This window comes from Pelophylax lessonae (genome assembly GCF_965119305.1).
Source record: "Pelophylax lessonae genome assembly, chromosome: 5".
Lineage (NCBI taxonomy): Eukaryota > Metazoa > Chordata > Amphibia > Anura > Ranidae > Pelophylax > Pelophylax lessonae.
In genome coordinates this window covers 16,729,639-16,754,805 of record NC_138772.1, presented here as the reverse complement: position 1 = coordinate 16,754,805, position 25,167 = coordinate 16,729,639, and the positions used below count along the sequence as shown (strand labels likewise).

The 25,167-nt window shown below is 44.5% G+C and overlaps 1 protein-coding gene across 1 annotated transcript in view; it reads right to left on the bottom strand.

Moving 5' to 3' along the window:
• OBSCN (obscurin, cytoskeletal calmodulin and titin-interacting RhoGEF) overlaps positions 1–25,167 on the bottom strand; it is a 740,285-nt gene that overhangs the window by 592,066 nt on the left and 123,052 nt on the right. Inside the window, exons 19-22 of the mRNA XM_082257722.1 lie at positions 20,387–20,662; positions 8,508–8,774; positions 4,991–5,260; positions 1,423–1,689 (exon numbers count right to left, since the gene is read on the bottom strand). Of these exons, the coding sequence (XP_082113848.1) occupies positions 1,423–1,689; positions 4,991–5,260; positions 8,508–8,774; positions 20,387–20,662 (1,080 nt within the window). The remainder of the gene's footprint in view (positions 1–1,422; positions 1,690–4,990; positions 5,261–8,507; positions 8,775–20,386; positions 20,663–25,167) is intronic.

Genomic DNA, 25,167 nt, shown 5'->3' with positions numbered 1-25,167 from the left:
ATCCTGCAGCCAGAAAATAAGCCGGGCTCTATCCAACTTATTGTAGCTTCTAATACACATTGTGAGAAGCTCACAGTGTGCAGTGAAAGCAGAGGAGGCAATATCAGTCCAGGAGAGGAGCTGGTACATCTGTGCCAGACTGTAGGCTGGAGACCAGCTTTAAAATTTGCCAGTAGGTATGGTGTTGCTATTTGTATGTATCATATTTAATTGTGTCACTTAAAACCACTTAAGCCCCGGAAGATTTTACCCCCTTCCTGACCAGGCCCTATTTTGCAATTCGGCACTGCGTGACTTTAACGGACAATTGTGCGGTCGTGCGACGCTGTACCCAAATTAAATTGACGTCCTTTTTTTCCCACAAACAGAGCTTTTTTTTGGTGGTATTTGATCACCTGTGCGATTTTTACTTTTTGCACTATAAACAAAAAAATAGCATAAATTTTGAAAAAATAACAATATTTTTCACATTTTTTTATATGAAATTCTCCCAAAAAAATTTAAAAATCTAAATTTTTTAACATTTTTGGCCAATTTGTTTTCTGCTACATATGTTTGGTAAAAAAAAAAATCGCAATAAGCGTATTTTGATTGGTTTGCGCAAAAGTTATTGCGTTTACTAACTAAGGGAAAGATTTCTGTCATTTTTGGTGTTTTTTTTTTAAACGAGTAATGGCGGCGATCTGCGATTTTTTTGCGGGACTGCGACATTGCGGCGGACAGATTGGACCCTTGACTGACATTTTTGACACTTTTGGGGGTACCAGTGACATTACTACAGTAATAAGTGCTATACATATGCACTGTTACTGTAAAAATTAGCTTTATTGGTGATGCAGGGGCTAAGTGTGTCCCTAGGGGCGTGCTTCTAACTGTAAAGGGGTGTGGCTAGTGATGTAAGCACAGAGACATACGATCCTACATAGCAGGATCGTATGATCTCTGTTCTTACATCAGGAGAATGACAGGCGGCTTTGTTTACATCAGCCGTCTGCCTTTCTCCCTCCCCACGGGGAGATCGAGAGTGACCGGCAGACATCGGGTCCGCCGGTCACACGCGCGGACTTCTTAGGGAACGAGCGGGATCGCACCTCCGGCGGCGCGCGTTTGCCCCCTAGAGGCTCACAGGCTAGTGATGTAGTCCTACGTCACTTTGCCTGTACGGGGCTGACCGCTGCCGTAAATAGTCGTGCGGCGGTCGGCAAGCGGTTAAAGTAAACTTAACGTTAAACAAAAAACAAATCCAACCAACCCCCTGTCCTGTGCTAGACACTCTCCTCCTGTGGAGATTGCACAAGGCAACCTGCAGAGGGTTGGAATATACTGGCAGATACTGGAAGAAAAGTTTTATAGAGTGCATGTTTTCCTCCTAGTCCCGACATTACCATCTAAAATCCCACCTTAATGAAGGTTCTGACTTACTCTCAACATTAAGCTTGGCCTGCGTCTTGTCATCCAAAGTCTCGCAGCCATACAGCCCTCGGTCGGCATAGGTCACGTTCTTTAAGATGAGGATCTGTTTTGTTCCTTCAGATTTTATCTCAATGTTACCGCCGGACTGAAGCACAATACCGTTTTTCATCCACTTCACTTCTTTGGAGGCTTTGGTCAGCTCTGTTTCCAGATGAACCGTCTGCCGCTCCTCCACTGTGACCGTTTCCAACTTCTTCTTAAACAAGACGGGAGCCTCTGACCGGGAAAAAGAAGGTGCAACATTTAGGGTGTATACATTTCAGTATGGAAAAAGGTGGCATTTCACTGAGTGTTTTGACTGGCTAAATTTATGATGCAGGGGGGTCAGGAGCATTATGACTACAGAAACTGGTTAAACTTTTTTTACCAGAGTGTCTTAGGGGGCATCGGGTTCATAAGAGAACCATTTCGGCTCTGGGCCTGTTTTGACGCTTCTCCTATATACTGTATGTAAAAAGTAGCATTTTTTTGGTAGAAAATTACTTAGAAGCCCCCAAACAGTATATATATATTTTAAGCAAAGGCCCTAGACAATAAAAAGGTGGGTGTTGCAATTGTTTATGTCACTTGGCATTTGCGCAGAGTTTTTTATGAAATGGACATTTTTTTGGAAAAAACACACTTTAAATAATTTTAGTGCCCACAAACACGGCATGGGGGGCACTTCATATTTTTAATTATTATTAATTATTTTCGTTTTTTTTTTTAATTTTTAAACTGTAGCTTTATTTATTTTTTTATCAATTTTTTTTATTATTATTAATTATTTTCGTTTTTTTTAATTTTTAAACTGTAACTTTATTTATTTATTTTTTCATCAATTTTAATGCTGAACAATATCCCTTGAGATAGCATGGGCAGTGACAGGTATTCGTTACTGAGAGATCTGGGGTCTATTAGACCCCAGATCTCTCCTCTGCCCATAAAAACATCAGTTCAAACCTAGATCCGTTTATTCTAATGCTTTCCCAAGCCAGTAATGGCTTGTTTATATCCTGGCAAAACCAGAAGTGATGAAAATACTTGTAGCTTATGGTTTCTTATACAATAGAGATGATCAGGGATGTTCTGGTCCTCAGTTATCTCTATGGTCAGCTGGCAGAACTGCCAGCTACAGTCTGGGGCTCACGGGAGACGGGAGATTCTGGGAAGGCAAGGAAGGGGGCCGGAGGCGAGGGGGGTCCCCTTCTGCCTTCAGTAAAAGCAATCCAGCGGCTAATTAGCCAAAGGATGAATTTTGCAACAAGCCGGCTTCATCCCGGTATAACCACTTTAACCCCACGACATACTGGTACATCACTGAGGTTTAAGTGGTTTTAAAGTATATAATTTGCAAACTTTAAAAACTTCTTTATCTCTGTTGACATAAAATAAACACTATATGACCAACAGCATGTGGACCTCCTTCAAATGAGTCAATGTTTCCATTGAAGATTACTGTTAAAACTACATCATACGAAGACATTTTAGATCATTGTAATCTTCAAACCTTGTGGTAAAAGTTCGGTGAAGACCCTTTTCTGTAGCGGCATGACTGTGCCCCTGTGTACAGAGCCATCTCCATATAGACATGGTTTGACCAGTTTGGTGTGGAGGAACTCAAGTGGCCTTCACAGAGCCCTCAGTTCAACCCTACTGAACACCTTTGGGATGAATTGCTACCTTACAAGACAAGTCTCGACATCAACATCCGTACCTGACCTCAACCCTATTGAAAATCTTTGGGATAAATTGGAACTCCAACTGCGTGCCAGGTCTTCTCATCAAAAATCAGTACCTGACCAAATGTTCTCAAACTCCCATAGGCCTTTTTTATAACCTTCCCAAAAATGTGGAGGATGTTATAGCCACAAAAAGGGTTTCAACTGACCATGGTTTATTAATGGAACACCCAGCAAGCTCATATTGGTTGCAACTTTGGGGACGGACTTCAGTGATCACTTTTAATACCTTTTAGTTAAGCCTTAGGGACCTCCACTACAGTGGGACCTGAATACATTCAACTTGCTGAATGGACAAGGAAAGCAAAGAAGAAAAGAGAAAAGGTCAATAGCCTGCTTTCTCCTCCTGTCAGCACATGTGCACCACAGCAAAACCTGATTACTGACTCTCAATTTTTCTATCTCTGAGGGCTGTTTTAATATTGAAGACATTTTTTAATTTCTCCAGGCAATTTTTTGAGTTCTATTGAGTGTCAGAAAGATAATCCAACATATGTATCCACACAGCTATCACCGACATCTTAATCCAATCACCATGGCATGTGTCAAGGCAAATGTTGATTGTACAAGAACTGAATAGGTGGAATCAGGGCAGCTATCAGAAATTTTGGGGCCCCTTACACAGCTTTAGGCCTGGGCCCCTCCGGGCCTGACCACCAATATTTCACAGGGCCCGCCCTCTGGCCGTCCCACCGAATCCACCTACTGGTCATCCCACTGAGTCCTTCAGTGCACCCACTTCTATTTTAACACTCTTACAACTTAATGTATAAAAATGAATCCAAGCCAGCAAAGAGACATCCCATCTATTCAGCAAGGAGACATCCCAATCCAGCAAAGAGACAACCTCATATATTCAGCAAAGAGACATCTCCTTCCAGTAAAGAGATGGCCTCATATATTCAGCAAAGAGACATCCCAATCCAGCATAGAGACAACCTCATATATTCAACAAAGAGACATTACAATCCAACAAAGAGACGACCTCATATATTCAGCAAAGAGACATCTCCTTCCAGTAAAGAGATGCCCTCATATATTCAGCAAAGAGACATCCCAATCCAGCATAGAGACAACCTCATATATTCAACAAAGAGACATTACAATCCAACAAAGAGACGTCCTCATATATTCAGCAAAGACAGATCCCAATCCAGCAAAGAGACAGCCTCAAATTTTCAGCAAAGAGACAGCACAATCCAGCAAAGAGACATTCCTTCAGCTGCATCGGCTTTCTCTGCAGCCACCCTGCTTTAGCAATTGCTAGTATCTACAGCAGCAACAACTCGGTCACATTGGTTGGGGCCTGGGCCGCCGGGCCCCTCAGGAATGCCCGGGCCCCCTACATGTGTATGGGCTGTCCCCTCCTGATGGGTGGAATGAAAGTGGTGGACCCTCCCCCTGTTCTTTATATAATCCTATCCTTGGTGTCAGGAAGTCTGCATAGATAATAATTCTTTGATTTATGAGGGGTCTTCAAAAAAGTTTAAAAGAGTGTGGAAACTTGTACATGGCTAAAGGTTCCTGACACTCACTATGGCTAAAGAAGTGGCTTGGAGAAGTGACTTTACAGAAGTGACCAACTACTACTACTAGATATACCTTGACATGGATAAATGAGAATCTTCACATACCAACATTAGTATTAGGTTTGTCCAAGCTTGAGCTACATTGACCTTCAACCTGCTGTATCAGGAACAATGGGAAATCAACATAAATTTCCCAGTGTGTCTGATCAAAGCAAAGACTGCCCATAACAACTTTCATTCATATGAGCTTTTCATGTTGGTCCTCACCTCGGACCTTCAGGTTAGCTGTTGTTTTCACCCCTTCAGCCTCAGCTGCGATCTCCCCGGCATCTTGCATGGTCAGCTTGCTGATGGCCAGGGTGTGCACGGTCCCTTTCTTGCTGAATGAGTACTTGTTGCTTTTTTCTATCTTGGCCCCATTTCGGTACCACGTCAACTCGGCGTCTTCTGGGGTCAATGTGCACTTAAATGTGGCTTCTGCACCTTCCTCTACCACCACGTTATTCAGTTCTGCTGTAAACTTCACCACGCGAGGAGCTGGCAGGACAACATAGATAAATAAATCATTGGCAATAATATCTAGTAGAGGAAAACAAGATGTAAGGATGACGTTTGGGGCAAGATGTCACCAATAAACCCTCTATTTTTTTGCCCCCTTTAAAACCAACTCCTTCAAGACCATGTTTGTGACTGATTTGAAATATAGGTAATGGATCTATTATAGGAAGTAAGGGTTTTAAGTGGTTCCCAATGTAATTCCTAGTGTCACCACTAGAAGACACCCTTTTACCTAGAGCAGCGGTTCTCAACTCCAGTCCTCAGGACCCACTAACAGGCCAGATTTTAAGTATTACCTTGGGGAGATACAAGGGGCGTAACTACAGGGGTTGCAGGGGTTGCAATCGCAACCGGGCCCCATGCTCCAGGAGGCCTGTACACCTGGATAGGAGGGGTGGCAGGGGCAGCATGTAAAGAAATCACTGTCCTCCTTTTTCCTCCTGTAGCTGCAGAAGGAAAATGGAGGAGATTGGTTCCTCTGTATGCTGCCCCCCGCCACTCCTCCTATCCAGTTCACTTGTGTTCTGCTGTCTCTGGGCCCCTGTGGGCTCCCCTGGTCCCCCCCCCCCTCCCCCGTTACTGTGCTGCCCCCCCCCCCCCCCACTGGTCTCCCTTCCCTCTCCTGCCGGCTGCTGCAGGGGATGTGTCACAATAGAGAACCAGGAAGGGGTCAGTAAATATGTAATTTACCAGCTCCTTCCTTTTCTAAATGGACAGAGTCATAGTCAGCGACATTGTAAAAAAATAAAATAAAATTATAAAAAATAATACAATTAAAATACCAAAAAATAAAAACTACTGACACCAGTGGGTGAACTTCCAGGATCACAAAGGTCACACTTGCGACTGGGCCCTGGCTTTCCACCACCGTGGGGCCCCAAGATGGCAGGAAGGGTACCCACTGCAGAACTTGTAAAAGGGTCCCGCTGCGGGACCGTAATAAAAGGCCCAGCAACGAGAGTAAAGGGCCCCAGGATCAGTGGGAAGAGTCCCAAGCTTGAAGAGAAGGGCCCCGGCCTGGAAGGGCCCTGGCCTGGTTTCTTGCACCGGGGCCCTGAAGGTTCTAGTTACGCCTCTGGGAGATACAGACTAGAGTACTGCAATCACTGAGCAGCAAATTATATCACCTGGGATGTATTTCAGTTATCTTGCAAACCTGGCCTGTTAGTGGGTCCTGACTCCTGAGGGCCAGGGTTGAGAACCACTGACCTAGAGGAATACAATATACAGGGCTATGAGGTGCGTGTGGGTGGATTCCAGGTAGCAGAGCAAGGTGGTGAGGAGTTGGCCCTTGTGGTAAGCTTGGGGCTCTTAAGAGACAGATGCAGGCTGTGAAGAAATAGAGCTTTCCCTGGCTGAGGATCGTCCTGGAGATCCACCTTCCCTTTGGGCTTAGCTATGGAGAAAGCAGAAGTGGCACCCTTATGGTAGGGCAAGAGAACACATCAGCCAACGGAGGAGTGGCAACACACTGACCAACAGTGATCTGTATTAAAGAAATTATTGGAGCTGAAGATGCCTGAATTTCCCAAGTTTTTCAAGAAAATAAGAAACACCCGTGAACTGGATATACTGTCAAAATGAGCATGCAATAAAACCTGATAAAAGAAGTTTCATCTTCGAAACAAGCTTGGTTTGAGGGAGCCAAGCAGTGTTTGTATCATATGGCCAAGACAAATAACCATTAAAGCAAAACTAATAGTAAAAAAAAATTGTGAGCAGGCTTGTGGAGCTAAATGTATATTCTTGGCATACCTCGATGCCAGAATGAATGAACTCCATGGGCCTGCACACACTGCAGTTACCTCATTCCCCTGCCGGCCAATCAAGACGGCCGAAGACCAGGCATCCAAAAGAAGCTGAGGAGATGTCGATGCCTGCAAGGGAGCCGTGGACCTAAACTCTGCTTTAATGTGGTTCTAAACTCTTACATATACAGTACCCTGTAAAGTGACTACCCTCTGGTGAAATAAATCCTCCTACATAAGTTGCACCTGTTTATCTGCAGTCTTCTCTTCTTTACAGCAGTTCAAATGGCTGAATTTATAAGGTGGGAGAGAGCTGAAATGACACTGCAGAGCTCAGTGAGGAGAGCTCTGAAAGCTGAGGGAGGAAAGAGACCCCCCCCCCCCCCCCCTCCCCCTTCATACAGCTCACAAAAACAGAGCTGAGGCTGTCAATCTGCTTGAGGTCCCTCCCATCAACATTTTTCTCTTGGTGTCAGGAAAATTTGTCAGAAGTGACTCATGCTGATTGTTGAGGAAGGAGACAGCAGGCAGAAATTACACCCCGTGACTATTCTTGATCATTCTTCCAGAAGTTCATTTGTGAGGTCAAGCACTGATGTTGGACTAGAAGGCCTGGCTCGCAGTCTCCGCTGTAATTCATCCCAAAGGTGTTCTATTGGGTTGAAGTCAGGCCAGTCAAGTTCCTCCACCCCAAACTCACTCATCCATGTTTTTATGGACTTTGTTAATGCACTGGTGTGCGGTCATGTTAGAACAGGAAGGGGCCATCCCCAAACTGTTCCCAGAAAGTTGGGGATTTTAAATTGTCCAAAATGTCTTGGTATGCTGACGTCTTAAGAGTTCTTCCCATTGGAACTAAGGGGCCAAGCCAAACCCCTGAAAAAAAAAAAACCCACACCATAATCCCCCCTTCACTAAATGATTTGGACCAGGGCACAAAGCAAGGTCCATAAAGACACGGGTGAGCAAGTTTGGGGTGGAGGAGCTTGACTAGCCTGCAGAGAGTCCTGACCTCAACCCTACAGAATACCTTTGGGATGAATTATAGTGCACACTACGAGCCAGGAAACCTCCTCCAACATCAGTGCCTGACCTCACAAATGCTTTTCTGGAAGAATGGTCAAATTTTCCCATAGACACACTCCTAAACCTTGTGGACAACCTTCTCAGAAGAGTTGAAGCTGTTATAGCTGCAAAGGGTGGGCCAACTCAATATTGAACCCTACGGACTAAGACAGGGATGCTATTAAAGTTCATGTGCATGTAAAGCCAGGTGTCCCAATACCCTTGGTAATACCCTTGACCGATGCCTTACATTCTATTATAATGAAACCATGTTGCATAGGGTACACTGAAACAAAATTTGCTATTGACAGACTGCACCATATGTAATTGTGAATCTTCCCATAAATACTTTTTAGAGCGTATTACACACTTTGCTGACTTCAGCAGTGTTTAGTTTTATATGTATAAAGTACCTTTGGTGGTGAGTTGTGTGATGGTTTTATCGTCCCGGGATTCGCAGGAATACTCTCCTCCATCCTCCGCCTTCAGCTGGGAGACGGTCAGGCTGCGCTTGGCTCCATCGGACCTAATCTGAAAGCGTTTGCTGGCCTTGATCTCCTCTCCGTTCCTTTTCCAGACAACATCGCCCTTCGCCTGTCCCAGCTCGCAGGTCAGAGTGATGGAAGATCCGATCTCTCCCGTCACAGCTTCCAGTTTCTTTGTGAACTTCACTGGGATTTCTGATGTACAGAAGAAATACAGGAAAGTTCAGTTCAGCTGAGAATAACGTCCAATCCCCTCCTGCCTAGCTATAATTATTTAAGGGCAGATCCTTACCTGTTTCTGTATTGTGGATAATAATATATGTTGGCCAGTAGGGATGATCGAACGGCTCGGGTCGACCATCGGTTCGACCCGAACATTGGGTGTTCGAAATTTGGCCGAAATCCAAACTTTTTGCGGTAAAAGTTCGGAATTCGGCCACCAGAACCGCCCAAAATGCAATGGGACAGGAACTGGGCTTTAAAAGCCCGTGATTGGCCCAGAAACATCAGTAAAATGTGATTGGAGTGACTACGGGGTCCAGAGGCCAATCAGGAGTGAATACGCCCCCCCAGTATATAACATAGCCCCGCCAAAACTTTAGCACTGTAATACAGAGGCTGTGGAAGAGAGTGGAAGCATTTGTGTTTCTCCTACTGCTTGTAAAGCTCCAGTGTCATTTTGCAATTATTAGTGTGAGGAAAGGGATATGCAGTGTAGTCAGGGTACTATATACCACTATAGTTAGATTCAAAAATCTAGTTTTTGTAGTGATAACTTTAAGTGTCAGGGTGACCGTAGTGTAGTTTAGGGTGACCTGCCTCTGCCATGTCAGGGTGACCGTAGTGTAGTTTAGGGTGAACTGACTCTGCCTTGTCAGGGTGACCGTAGTGTAGTTTTGAACTGACTCTGCCATGTCAGGGTGACCCCACTATGCAGATTCTGGGTTAGGGGTATACATATATACATATATATATCTATATATATATATATATCTATATATATATATATATCAAAAACTACAATTTTTAAAAAGTTTTTTTTGCCTGATTCATAGTCCCTGGGGCATGACCCAGAACCCTAGGCACTTTTTAGGGGAATTTATTGGGTTTTAGGGCTTCAAAATTGTGTTTTTTGATTCCAGAAGTTCGGGTCCCATTGATTTCAATGGGGTTCTGAAATCCGAACCGAACTTTCGGGAAATTCGGGTGTTCTGGTCGAACCAAACTTTTCAAAAGTTTGATCATCCCTATTGGCCAGTACTTTCTAAAACTGCTTGGCATATATGTGTTGGGGGGAGGCAATGCATTTACCTTAATCATCTGATCAACCTCAGTGTTGTAATAATCATCGGATCAGCCTTTGTGTTGTAGTAAGAAAGGCAAAAGTCTTTGGGATGAAACTATAACATGGGATTCCTACAACCTGACTTCAACCTCTGAGTAGTCTACTGCAAAAAGTGAGAGTGTGACAATCACATGAGCAGGAGGAAGGTACACTGTATGGCCAAAAGGTTGTGGACACCTGACCATCACATTTACCTCTATAGCCCAACGTGTGGATCTCCTTCCCCAAATGGTGAAGTTGAGGTGTTTCCAGTGAAAATTACTAATAAAGAAGAATATTTGGGCTAATAAAAAAAATAAAAACACATACTCACCTCCATGTGATGCTTCAGCTGTCCCCTACTGGCTCTAAGCCTGAGAACTGAGCGTTCATATAACCAATGTTCACTCTGTTCTCAGTCAACTTCTCCAGGCCTATAGAGGGGGCAGGAGTGGCTTGCTGAGGCTCTCAGTTGGGAAGCAGAGCCAGTTACTTATTAGACATCTGGGTGAATCTTAAAAAAATGGTAGGGATCCTTCCAGAGCCTGAAACGGCTCTGTGACATCAGCCAACAGCAGCTTTTAGCCCAATGTTGGCTAATTGTGGGTCACAGAGCACAAGTAAGTGCACGCCTATGACACACAAGATGAGCATGGCCAAAAAGATTTGGCCATACTTCCCTTTTGATACAAGGACATTTTAGACAACTGTGAGTTTCCAACCTTGTGGAAAAGGTTTCGGGAAGACCCTTTTCTGTTTCACTGTGTACAAAGTCAGCTCCATAAAGACTTGGTTTGACCAGGTTGGTGTGGAGGAAGTTGAGTGTCCTGCACAAAAGCCCGGACCTAAACCCTACTGAACACCTTTAAGATGAATGAAACAAGCTAGGTCTTCTTTACCAATATCTCCATAAAGACATGATTTGACCAGTTTGGTGGGGAGGAACGCAAGTGGCCTTCAAAGAGACTTGACCTCAACCCCACTAAGCACTTTTAGGAATTGGAACACTGATTGTTAGCCAGGTCTCCTCATCCAACATCAATACCTGACCTTAAAAAATGGACACAAATTCCCACAGACACCCTCCAAAATCTTGTGGAAAGCCTTCCCAGAAGAGTGGAATTAAGGCTACAAGGCGAGAATGCCCACGGTTTTGGAATGGGATGTCCAACAAGCTCATATAGATGTGACAGTCATATTTTCAGAGACTTCACTGTTCACTTTTAATAATCATGTATAAGGATAAACAGAAGAATCAGGATTTTTACTTGTACAACATTATAATTTTGAAGTGAACACAACTTTTTCCAACTTTGAACATTCTTTATCCTTTAGTACAGCCACTCTCAACTATGGTTCCTAGAGGTTCCTTAAGCAATTTGCAGTTTCTGAATCTCAAATAAATAACCACTGACAACAATGAACTTTCTGCTAGGGATGAATTCTTCCCACTGACCACTAATGTATGGAGCCTTCTTCCCACTAATCACCAATTTAAGGAGCATTCATCCCACTGACCACCAATGTAAGGAGCATTCTTCCCACTGATCACCAGTGTAAGGAGCATTCTTCCCACTGACCACCAATGTAAGGAGCATTCTTCCCACTGATCACCAGTGTAAGGAGCATTCTTCCCACTGACCACCAATGTATGGAGCATTCTTCCCACTGACCACCAGTGTAAGGAGCATTCTTCCCACTGACCACCAGTGTAAGGAGCATTCTTCCCTCTGACAACCAATGTAAGGAGCATTCTTCCCACTGATCACCAATGTAAGGAGCATTTTTCCCAATGACCACCAATGTAAGGAGCATTCTTCCAACTGATCACCGGTGTAAGGAGCATTCTTCCCACTGACAACCAATGTAAGGAGCATTCTTCCCACTGACAACAAATGTAAGGAGCATTCTTCCCACTGACCACCAATGTAAGGAGCATTCTTCCCACTGATCACCAATGTAAGGAGCATTCTTCCCACTGACAACCAATGTAAGGAGCATTCTTCCCACTGATCACCAATGTAAGGAGCATTCTTCCCACTGATCACCAATGTAAGGAGCATTCTTCCCACTGATCACTAATGTAAGGAGCATTCTTCCCACTGATCACCAATGTAAGGAGCATTCTTCCCACTGATCACTAATGTAAGGAGCATTCTTCCCACTGATCACCAATGTAAGGGACATTCTTCCCACTGACCACCAATGTAAGAAGCATTCTTCCCACTGACCACCAATGTAAGGAGCATTCTTCCCACTGATCACCAATGTAAGGAGCATTCTTCCCACTGACCACCAATGTAAGGAGCATTCTTCCCACTGACCACCAATGTAAGGAGCATTCTTCCCACTGACCACCAATGTAAGGAGCATTCTTCCCACTGATCACCAATGTAAGGAGCATTCTTCCCAATTTTGTTTATTAAAAGTCTTGCAATCAATAAGCATAAAATCAATATACATAAATAAATATATACATATTTACATGAAAAGGGGGGAAAAAAAAAATACATAGCAAATTCTGCTCTCAAATAAAGACTGCCTTTACAGCAAAAACAAAACTCACATCATGAAACACATCATTACCGGAAAAAATTATCTTAATAAGACTCACACCACCACACCAGACATCAAACCTGCGAGGTCAAGAAACAAAACCACTCCCATTATGCATGCAGCCCTTCTTCAAAAATGAAGATATTAACTAACAAAAGCTAAGGGCGTGAAAGAAATAGCATAGGAAAAAAGCTTTTCACCCAGAGATGGACAGTTCACCAAAAGCAGGTCTGATATTCCTCCACGCCCTTATCCAGACCGCTCGAGGCTCCCTGCCCTTCTCAAGACCCCGAATCTTCCCAACCTCACCCAGAATATCGTACACCACCACCTCGACAGGGAGGACTTTCTTCCGCAGGGTAATCTGGCACCGTGCATTCCACGTGAAGTAACGGACAACTATACTAACTAGAAAAAGTGTATCCAAATCAAAATCCCAGCGAGTCGGGAATGCCCCGTACACCCACTCCGCATAACTCATGCGATAGAGAAAGGGGATGCCTAGAGCCCTCCCCACCCTTTTATACACCTCTATGTTAAAGGGACACTGGAGCAAAAAGTGGTCCATAGACTCCACTTTACCAACACACTCCGCTCTAGGACAATCCCGATCATCCACAGGGCGATGCTTCAGGTTCCCTCTCACATAGAGCCTTCCATGGAAAGCGAGCCAGGCTTGATCCCTAAACTTCAAAGGGATTCTTCCTAAGTTAATTAAACGCAACCCCTCCCTCATTACGGGGCCTGGGCAATCCCTTAAGGTCAGCGACACACTGAAAGCAGAGCCCAAAATCCTCTTCTCCAGAAGCTTTCTGGGGAGGGACTTGATATCCCCCACTGTCACCTGCCACTGCCTAAGTATTTTCAGACACGGGGCAACATAAGCCGGAAGCTTGCCATGTCGGACTCTCAGACTTTTCACTGGCCCGCCATCTTCCCAGCATCGCAGAAAAGGCCTAAACCAAGATTGAAAAATACCCACCCATCCCGGCGGGGTCTCTGCTAACATATTACCAAGATTATACTTTAAAAAAAGCAGAGAAAAGAAAACTATAGGGTTGACCATTCCTAGACCACCCTCCCGCCTGGACAGGTAAGTTACATTGCGTTTGATCAGGTTCAGCCTATTTCCCCATAACAGTTGGAAAAAGCAGCTGTACACCCTTGCATAGAGAGATTCTGGCAAGATACAGACAAAGCTGACATATAAAAAGATTGGGATCAGGTAAGTTTTAATCAAGTCAACCCTTTCCCTCAAGGAAAGTTTCCATTTCTTCCAGCTTGCCACCTTGGCATTGGCATTCAACAACCTGCTTTCCCAATTTCGATGACCATAGTCACCAGGACCAAATTTGATGCCCAACACTTTAATTTCCTGCTGGGGCTCTGGGAAGGCATCCGGAAGTTCGAAGCTTTCACCCTCCTCACCCATCCAGAAAACTTCACTCTTTTCATGATTGATTTTAGAGCCAGAAGCCTCAGTGTACTGCTCTATCACAGAGACCACCTCCTGCGCCTCCTCCATCCCAGAGATAATAACAGACACATCATCGGCATAGGCCACGACCTTCAAAGGTGGCACACCAGCAATGCCCAAAGGCACCCCACACAACGATCCACTCTCTAACCTTCTTATGAAGGGGTCGATTGCGAATACATATAGCAGGGGGCTCAAAGGACACCCCTGGCGCACACCAGAGCCAACCTCAAAAGGCCGTCCAACCCAACCATTAACAAGTGGGAAGCTCTCAGCCCCTTTATACAATGTTTTCAGCCAATCAATAAACCTCCCCTGCAGGCCGTATCTACCAAGTAGCAAATACAGGTACTCATGATTGACTCGATCAAAAGCCTTCGCCTGATCCAATGCCAGCAAGTACTTTCTCCATTCAGCAGCCCTGCATCGCTCCAAAGCCTCCCGGACAGCTAAAATTGCTGAAAAGGTACTTCTGCCCTGGACCGAGCAGTGCTGATGATTGGACAACAAATCGCCTGCTACTGACGACAAGCGCCAAAAAAGAATCTTCGCCAAGATCTTTCTATCAACATTGAGAAGACTGATGGGGCGCCAGTTCTCAATTATTGAGGGGTCTTTACCTTTTGACAGAAGAATCACAGCGGATTGCCTCATGGAGGGAGGGAGAGAACCCTCTTCTAAACAGCTGTTATAAACCTCCGCTAAAAAGGGAGCCAGAATGGACTTAAAACACTTGTAAAATTCAGCTGTCAACCCATCTGGCCCAGGCGACTTTTTGGTAGCCAGCTTCTCTATAGCACGAACTACCTCATCCGCTGAAATTGGTTCTGTCAAATCCATCAAAGGCAATGTATCATTTCCCAATCCTGGAGTAGAATCCAGAAAGCTTTCCATCCTGTCCCGACTAAGGTCCTTTCTTCCCAGAAGGTCTGCGTAATATGACCTGAAGATCTCCAGGATCCCTGATCTGGACTTAACCAGGGAACCCGTACTATCCCTCAGACCTATGACCGTCTTAACTGCTATGCCTTGCTTACAGTTCTGGTAAGGATCAGGAGAGTGATATTTCCCGTAATCTCTCTCCAGAACCAAGGAGGCATGCCGGTCGTATTGACACTTCCTAAGAAGAAGCTTTACCTCCGAGATCTCCCCTGGATCTCCTCCATACGAGACAAGACGATCAAGCTTCCTCCGCAAATGCTGGTAGGCAATATACATACCAAGCTGCTTCTTCTTACTTATGGCCTTGAAAAGTCCAATCGCCCTTTGTTTCACAAGCTCCCACCACTCTGACTTACTGCTGCAAAAGTCCAGAATAGAAACCTGTGCCTGAAAAAAATCCTCAAAGGATTGTCTTACCTCTACATCTTCCAGGAGAGCCGAATTCAGTTTCCAGGTACCCCTTCCCCTGGGTGGAGTGTCCGAGGCATTCAGAGTCACAGACAGCATACAGTGGTCAGAGAACTCCACCGCCCTCAACTCAGGAGCCGAGAAAGCAGAGTTCTCCTTTAAAAAAAACCTGTCTATCCTACTCTGACTATTCCCTCTCTGAAATGTGAATCCCGTGCTGCCAGGGCAGTGCTTAATGTGCACATCTACCAGGCCTGCTTGTCTAACCATATCTCTAAGAAAAACGCTATCATAACCCAGCCTGTCTATGGAGACCCTCCTGTCTTCAGGCCTAATTATGGTGTTAAAGTCACCTCCAAAGACAACCTGCTGGGATGTAAAAAGGAAGGGCTTGATCTTTGTGAAGAGGCATTTCCTGTCCCATTTTGACTGCGGTCCATAGATATTGATCAGGCGCAGGTCCTGCCCCCTAACAGAGATGTCTAAGACCATGCATCTCCCCATTTCTACCTCAATTACCCGCCGGCACGTTACCATATCGGTTTTAAAAAGAACCGCAACTCCGCTGCAAGGCTCAGCCGCAAGAGACCAAAAGGAGGGACCGCATCTCCACTCCCTTTTTGCTAGATGGACATCGGCCAAAGTATTGAGCCAGGTCTCTTGCAAAAATAAAATCTCAGCATCAAACTCACTGAGCAAAAATAAGGCAATATCACGAGCTCTTGCAGATTTCACGCTGGCGACATTAATGGTCGCCACCCTTATCAGAGCGGGCACTGCCATCAGGATGATTGGGGTAGTCGTTTCTTAACCTCCACCACACTCTCATCACCCGAGACAGCTCTTTTTACACTATGTGACTCCCCCTCATCCATAGATGAAATGGATAAATCGGATACTAACTCCTCCCCTGATAACACAGAAAATGAATTGCCAAGAGGAACCCCTCCTGGCTCTAACTGTAAGGAGGAAACAACCGCTTTACTGGTTTTCCTCTTTTTCTTTTTCTTCCTCCTTGTCCTCTCCCACCCCTCCTCATCCGAATCCTCCACAACAGAGGGTGAGACATGGGACATGGACACCCCTCCCTCAACCCCATCGACCCCACCACCATCCAGCACCCCTGCACCCTCTTGGCCGCGTTTGCGGTGTCGAGAGACAGGGACTGGAGGTGGAGTAGGCCGAGGGGGAAGATCCACTATACCCGCCCCCCCAGCAGCTTCCGCTAGTCTGGAGGATCTACGCACAGTAGATGTAGAAACAACAGGAGGGACAGACTCAGGGACCACATCACCAGGGGAAACAAAATCTGACACAACAGACACAGGAAGGACAGACTCAGGGACCACCTCACTAGGGGAAACAGAATCTGACACAACAGACACAGGAGGGGCAACAACAATTTCCTCTCTAACTTCAGCTGCTTCATCTTCTTTATCAAGCCTCTGCAGCTCAGTCTCCAATCCTGGCAAGTTATGCAGTGCCTCTGGGCACTGGCTATATGGATGACCCAGCTGCTGGCACAAATTGCACCGAATCTGGGTGCATTCTCTGGCCAAATGGCCTAAATCCTGGCACAGTGAGCACTTCTTGTGGGTGCAGGACGATGCAAAGTGGCCTTTATCACCACATTTATTACACACCTTAGGCTGACCTTGGTAGAAAATGGTCAGCCTATCCCTACCCAGAAAGGCTGAGCAGGGAAGGTGCTGAACTACATCGCCCAGCACCCCCAATTTTAGTGACACTGTCCAGGCCCCTGTCCATATCCCATGCTCATCAAGGACCTTCCGCAGTGGAGTGAGGACCTCGCCATATCGGCGTAGCCATACTAATAAATCAGCCTCTGGTATGGATTCGTTACGCACCAAAATGGTCACTGATTTTATCAGAGGCTGCCTTGAGATCACTTTTGGCACCAAACCACTCCACTGCTGAAGGCCCTTGCACCTCCTAAATCTCTCCCAGAAGAGATCCAAACTTTCAGGTTTTACAAACGACAAATCAAATTCATAACTCCCCACCGGGCAAATTAAAGCAAAAATATCACAAGCTTTAAACCCCATTTCCAAAATCAACTCAGCCACCCTCCCCCTTACTGGTGGAGTTCCATCCCCCACCCACCTCAACTGTACCACATTCCTCCTCCTATACCCACCAAACCTCCCTGAATTTTGACTAATAACAGAATTCCCACCACCCACCCTGGTGTGACTCCCCAAAGCTGAAGCATAGCTTCCAACATTCCTCCCAGCAGAAAATCCATCAGTTTTTTTTAAATTATCTGACACACACTTAGCAGATAACGATTGCACAGATTCGGGATTGATCTGTGCAATCAAATCTTTCCTCTGCTGAGCAGGAGGAGAAATGTCATTTTTATTTTTCCCAGCATTACTAACCCCTTCACCACCACCCACCACATTCATTGCTTTAACATTAATGTCATTTTTTATACTTGCTGGGATATTTATTTTTGCTGTTGTCTTCACAGCAGAATCCATAGCTGCTGCTGCACTGGTAAGAACTCCAGCTGACATCTTCTCTTCCACTGGGACAGAGTTTTCAGTTGTAGAAATGGCATCCTGTTTTAACACAGCAACAGGTGAAACATTGCAGGTAACTTCCATAGCTGCTTCCACTACACTTCCAGCACTATGTTGATCCCCTCCCCCACCAGAAATCAGCTGGTCAATTAGCACTAGAAGACTGGGAGGCTCAGGTGAACATGAATCAGGCTCTTTGGAGCTGGCAGCCATTTTGCTTGCTGTGGGACTACTGGTCTCAGCCAGACCAGCAGAATCCATGCCTGGGGTGTTAGATGCAGATCCATCCACATGCATCTGATGGTCCGGGGATTCCACGGTCAGGGATTTTCCCTGCATGTCTGTACTGGTTGTGTTCACAGCAGAATCTCCAATAGGTAGCTGTAGGCAGAGCTCCTTCTCACCTGGGACACCATCCACTACAGCAGGTGGGGCAGACATGTTGGATGGCAGCATGGTGTACTGGGATTTCTCCACCAGTACTGGCTTTGCTGGTTTGTATCTCCTCTGCCCATCCTCAGGGATTTCTGATGGATCATCAGTGAATGCAAACTTATCTGCTCTCAGGGGGGACTCCATCTCCTGGATGAATGTCAGGGATCCATGTCCACTCTCAACCCCCTGGCTGGTTGCCGCTGGCGATTCCCAGTTCTGGCATGGGGGGAGAGGTGCAGAGGCAGATGGAGCCGGGTCATCCGTTACCTGAGGCTGCTGATCCACAGAACTTGCTGATGCTTGGCTGGCAAATCTCCTCTCATTGTCAAATTTTTCTTTAAATGCTCCACTTCTATCTTTCAACTTTTCCAACAATAAAGATTGTTTCTTTACCTTATCTTCCAGATCCTGTAATTCAGGCTTCATGGCTGTACGATTTTTACTCCAGGCCTGGCAGTATTTGGCTCTGAAGGATTTGTGTTCAGTCTTCAAAACTTTAAGTTTTTCTTCAGCTCTTCCAATCGCCCTAAAACGATTGATGACCTTCTGGCTGAAGACATCTGCATTCTCACCAGGGCCTGGACCCACAGACAGGTCCTCCACCTCCTCCTCACTAGGCCCCGTGTCATCAGGGGGATCCCTCCCAGGGCCTCCCCCAGGATCAGGCATTGTTCCTGGGCCAAGCTAGCAAGCAAGGCCCAGGCTTGAAAAGGGCTGGATCTCACAGAGAGCTCCTTGGGTGTGTCCTCCTCCTTCTTCCCACTGACCACCAATGTAAGGAGCATTCTTCCCACTGACCACCAATGTAAGGAGCATTCTTCCCACTGATCACCAATGTAAGGAGCATTCTTCCCACTGACCACCAATGTAAGGAGCATTCTTCCCACTGACCACCAATGTAAGGAGCATTCTTCCCACTGACCACCAATGTAAGGAGCATTCTTCCCACTGACCACCAATGTAAGGAGCATACTTCCCACTGACCACCAATGTAAGGAGCATTCTTCCTACTGACCACCAATTTAAGGGACATTCTGCCCACTGACCACCAATGTAAGGAGCATTCTTCCCACTGACCACCAATTTAAGGGACATTCTGCCCACTGACCACCAATGTAAGGAGCATTCTTCCCACTGATCACCAATGTAAGGAACATTTTTCCCACTGATCACAAATGTAAGGGACATTCTTCCCACTGATCACCAGTGTAAGGAGCATTGATCATAGTGGCCATCAAGCTAATGAACTAGCTGTAGCTATAGTAATTATTAGCAGGGACTCCCATCAGCCCAGAGTAATTTCAAGGGTTCCTCCGTGCTGAGAAAGGCTGCTTTAGTAAATCGAATACACTGTAATTACCACAGGAAAAACCTACAGTAAGAATGAAATTAAATAAATAAAGTTGAATATTTAAAATTTTGTCATAACTATATAACCTCCAATTAAAGGGACAGTACACCAAAAAGTTGTAAGCGGAGTCACCCCCGGCTTTTTTATGCCTCGTATTATCCAATAATGAGATCACCCTGCAATTATTTCCAGCTCTGTTCCTGTCCACCTGGGAAGTTTTGGCTTAGCTGCCCACCATTGTATGTTCTCGCACCTCCTGTTACATTCTCATTAATATAAAATAAATACAAATCCAGCAGGCATAGTGGGAGCCCATCATAGAGGGCACAGAAGGTGTGGGTTCACTACCTTGAGCCGTCCCCTGCTCAAGACTAATGCCTTATGAAGACCTAACTTGGTTCTACTGTCCCTAAGCAAGCCTGCACCATGGGAAGGCAACACAATGGGTTCACCTCCAAGTCTTATGGGGCATATTTTAGAGATGCTATCTATCTATCTATCTATCTATCTATCTATCTATCTATCTATCTATCTATCTATCTATCTATCTATCTATCTATCTATCTATCTATCTATCTATCTATCTATCTATCTATCTATCTATCTATCTATCTATCTATCTATCTATCTATCTATCTATCTATCTATCTATCTATCTATCTACCTACCTGTCTACCTATCTATCTACCTATCTATCTATGTTTTTATGCAGCTTCTTGGTCCTGGAGATATTTAAAAGAAAAGCAAATACTGTAAACTGCCCCTCACCTTTCACTTGGACTTTGAATTCCTGCTTGTCGCTGCTGATGCGGCAGGAGTACAGGGCGCTGTCCTTAGACTCCGCTGATTTCACCACCAATGTCCTGGATGCACCATCTGCAGATATTTGGTACTTCTTGGTAGCAGACAACTCTGTTCCATCTTTGAACCATTTCACTGGAGCATTTTCAGGCTGAACTGAGGTCACTATTGTTATGTCTTCATGTTCCTGGACAACAATTGACTCCTTCTGTGCAGGAATTTTCTGGAACTTGGCTTCTGGTTCTAATAGACAAATTGGCCAAATTAATGAATGGTCATCATAGTGAGCAAATTGATGCATGGTCAATCGATGCCTTGTTGGACACTCCAAAATAATGACTCTCAAATGGATATTTCAGGGAGTTTTATGAAAGTATTAAATCTAAGGGTCTGCTCAATATAATCAAAGGATGTAGTGTTTTTTTCAATTAAAATTGTTGCCCTTATCACCCAGCATTCTTTTTAGGACAGTCCTTCTCAACCTGTGTTCCTTGAAACCTTAGAGTTCCTCCAGAGATTGCTAGGGCTTCTTTGATCAATGAGCAGTAGTGGTCTATTTCCTGTCTCATGGTGCCTCCATAATTACAGCAACAACAGATACCACTGGACCATGGAAACGAGATTAGAGGAATACTGAGTCACAAAATTCCACCAATCATTGCCACATCCCTAAATATAACTGGAAAGAAAAAGGTTTAGACAGCAAACGCATCCGATATGCAAAAGAGCCCTAGGCCATATATGCATGCGGACTGCGTTCTGTCATAGGTATGGGACTTTAGAGGCATAGATTTAAAGGTGGTATCAAGTTATCAAGAGCAGTGGTCTTCAACTCTGGTCCTCGGGGGCCCACTAACAGGCCAGGTTTGCAAGATAACTAAATTACATCACAGGTGATATCATTTGCTGCTCAATGATTGCAGTATTCTAGTCTGCATCTCCCCAAAGTAATACTTAAAATCTGGCCTGTTAGTGTGCCCTGAGGACCGGAGTTGAGGACCACTGATCCAGAGGACCAAAATTGTGATAAAATAGATTTTATTTAAATACAAAATTTGTTTAAAAACATGAGAAAATAGACATGTACATAGTCATTAGAACTTCAATTGAATGAATAGTAGATGATAATATTGGATCACATAAGCCCTACATGTTTCGCCAAGGTGTGTCACCTCAAAGAGTGGCTTCTTCAGGGGCTAAAGACCTGCAATCCTTCTACTAATTCATTATATTTAACCACTTGCCGACCGCTGCACGACTATTTACGTCGGCGGTCAGTCCCTCACAGGCAGAGCGACGTAGGGCTACATCGCTAGCCTGTGAGGGTTTAGGGAGCGAGCGCGCGCCGCCGGAGGCCCGCTCCCGCTTCCGCGCGGTCACAGACCCCCCCGCGCGTGTGCCCGGCGGACCCGATGTCCGCCGGTCACTCGCAATCGTCGGTGGAATGGGAGAAAGGCAGGCGGTTAATGTAAACAAACCGCCTGTCATTCTCCCCTGTGTAGGAATGGTGATCATACGGTTCTACTATGTAGGACCGTTGATCACTGTTCCTACACCTCAAGCCACAGCCAATCACAGTTAGAATCACGCCCCTAGGGACACACTTAACCCCTCCCTCTCAAAAAAAAACTTAACCCCTTCCCTGCCAGTGTAATTTTACAGTAACAATGCATATTTATAGCACTGATTACTGTAGTAATGTCACTGGTAACCCCAAAAGTGTCAAAAATGTCAGTCAAGGGTCCGATCTGTCCGCCACAATGTCACAGTCCTGCAAAAAAAAAAAAAAATCGCAGATCGCCGCCATTACGCGTTAAAAAAAAAACAACAAAAATGACAAAAATCTTTCCCTTTGTCAGTAAACGCAATAACTTTTGAGCAAACCAATCAAAATACGCTTTTTGCGATTTTTTTTTACCAAACATATGGTAAAAAAAAAAAATTGGCCCAAAATGTTAAAAAATTTAGATTTTTACTTTTTTTTGGGGGGGGGGGGGGAAATTTCATATAAAAAAAATGTGAAAAATATTGTTATTTTTGCAAAATTGACGCTCTTTTTTTGTTTATAGCGCAAAAAAGTAAAAATCGCACAGGTGATCAAATACCACCAAAAGAAAGCTCTGTTTGTGGGAAAAAAAGGACGTCAAATTCGTTTAGGTACAGCGTCGCACGACCGCGCAATTGTCCGTTAAAGTCACGCAGTGCCGAATCGCAAAATAGGCCCTGGTCAGGAAGGGGGTAAAATCTTCCGGGACTTAAGTGGTTAATGACTGTCATCCCTGGTGTAAAACATAGCACACTAGTGATACGGTCAGGGTCAGACAAAACTGAGCCGCAACCGGGAATTCCCCACGGAGGTGAGTACTGGACCAGGCCAATGTCCAGGGCGGAGTTACCATAACCAGGAGGGAAACGCAAGCAAGCTACCAGTTTCCTGCGTAGTGGTCTTTAGCATATATTTCCAAGATCAAATATACGGTCCTGGTGTCTTATGCATCGGGAGCCATGTCCCTACCACTGATACCACTGGACCAGTGGAGCTTTTTCCTTTGTTCTCCCTGGTAAGCAACCACTAAATAAACAATCTTTTTAGCTGTCAATAAAGGGGTCTTTCTCCCAAAGACCATAAACCTACATGGCCCTTATCCCTCTGATCACCAAGCTAAGGAGGGACGCTCCCACTGACCTCCAATCTAAAGGAGCATTTTTCCACCAACACCCAATGCAAAAATGTAGAAGTATAAAAAACTCTTTAAAATAGCGATGTTTCCTTTCTACCTATTATTGTTATTTATTTATTACAATTTCATGATTAATTTTGTCATATAGAGTGGACAAAATGTTAAAAATAGTCCACTTTAGGTATCAAATACACTAACCTCGTGTTCTTTATTCTGTTATTTATTCCTACATTCACAACTTACTGATGATGGTAATGTACCGCAAGCTGTCGTTATAATAATTTACACTCAACAATTTTCCCGCTATGCCACAGAGCAAAAAAAAATGAAAAGAAAAAAATCCTAAAAAATGATATATGTGTAAACCATGAATTATTGCTGCCACCTTAAAAAAACAATTATCACATCAAGTGTTTCCAATACTCGTCCTTTCAAATTTTCTAATTTTGCTGCTTTTCAGCTTTTTTTTAAATGTATTTTTTTATTTTTTTATTATTACCATAGAGGAAACCTTGAAATTAAAGGTCTCAGGGAACCCCTGCTATAAATTATTCAACACATACCTAGGTACAGGGGCACTTTAACATAAAGAACAGTCAAACATTTCCCAATAAACACAAATGAATTGAAGTTAAGGCTAAAAAAAAAAAAAAAAAAAAAAATGAAAATACAAGTACAAATAAAAAACACCCAGTGTCTACTGACATGAAGGACAGCTAATTTGGACACTTTAAGTGAATCACGAATAAACATTGGACATTGATTAGTTTGTGTTTATTGGACAATTTTTTTTGTATGTTAAAGTACCACTATACCTAGGTATGTGTTGAATAATTTATAGCAGGGGTTCCCTGGGACCTTTCATTTCAAGGTTTCCTCTATGGTAATAATACAAAATAAATAAATAAATAAAAAAGTTGAAAAGCAGCAAAATTAGAAAATTTGAAAGGATGGACCAAATACCTGAAATTCCTAGTACAGGAATGGCCTTAAATTGACAAACTTTTAGAAAAAGAAATTACAAAGCAGAAGAAACCTAATTTTTTTTTTTTTTGCAGTTTCTGAAAATCATAAGGAGTGCGGAATAAAAGGAAAAGGCGATTTCTTAAAACATTAACCGCTTGCCGACCGCCGCAAGTAGATTTACTGCGGCGGTCAGCCCCTGCCAGGCAGAGTGACGTTAATTAACGTCACTAGCCTGGGAGGGTCTGGGGAGCGAGCGCGCACCCGCGGAGGCGCGCTCCCGCTCCCGCGCGGTCACGGACCCCCCCGCGCGTGTGACCAGCAGACCCAATGTCCGCCGGTCACTCAGCGATCGGCGGGGGAGAGGGAGAATGTCAGGCAGCTTGTGTAAACAAGCCACCTGTCATTCTCCTCGCTGGAAAGACACTGATCACATGGATCTACTATGTAGATCCGTTGATCAGTGTCCTTACAGCTCAAGCCACAGCCAATCACAGTAGAAAGCACGCCCCTAGGGACACACACAGCCCCTCCCTCCCAAATAAAGTTAACCCCTTCACTACCAGTGTATTTTTACAGTAACAGTGCATATGTATAGCACTGATTACTGTAGAAATGTCACTGGTAACCCCAAAAGTGTCAAAAATGTCAGTCAAGGGTCCGATCTGTCCGCCGCAATGTCGCAGTACCGCAAAAAAAATCGCAGATCGCCGCCATTACGCGTTAAAAAGAAAAACAACAAAAATGACAAAAATCTTTCCCTTTGTTAGTAAACGCGATAACTTTTGCGCAAACCAATAAAAATACGCTTTTTGCGAATTTTTTTACCAAACATAGGTAGGATAAAACAAATTGGCTGAAAATGTTAAAAAATTTTGATTTTTACATTTTTTTTGGGGGGAATTTCATATAAAAAAAATTGAAAAATATTGCTATTTTTGCAAAATTGTCGCTCTTTTTTTGTTTATAGCGCGTGATCAAAAAATCGCACAGGTGATCAAATACCACCAAAAGAAAGCTCTGTTTGTGGGAAAAAAAGGACGTCAAATTCGTTTAGGTACAGCGTCGCATGACCGCGCAATTGTCCGTTAAAGTCACGCAGCG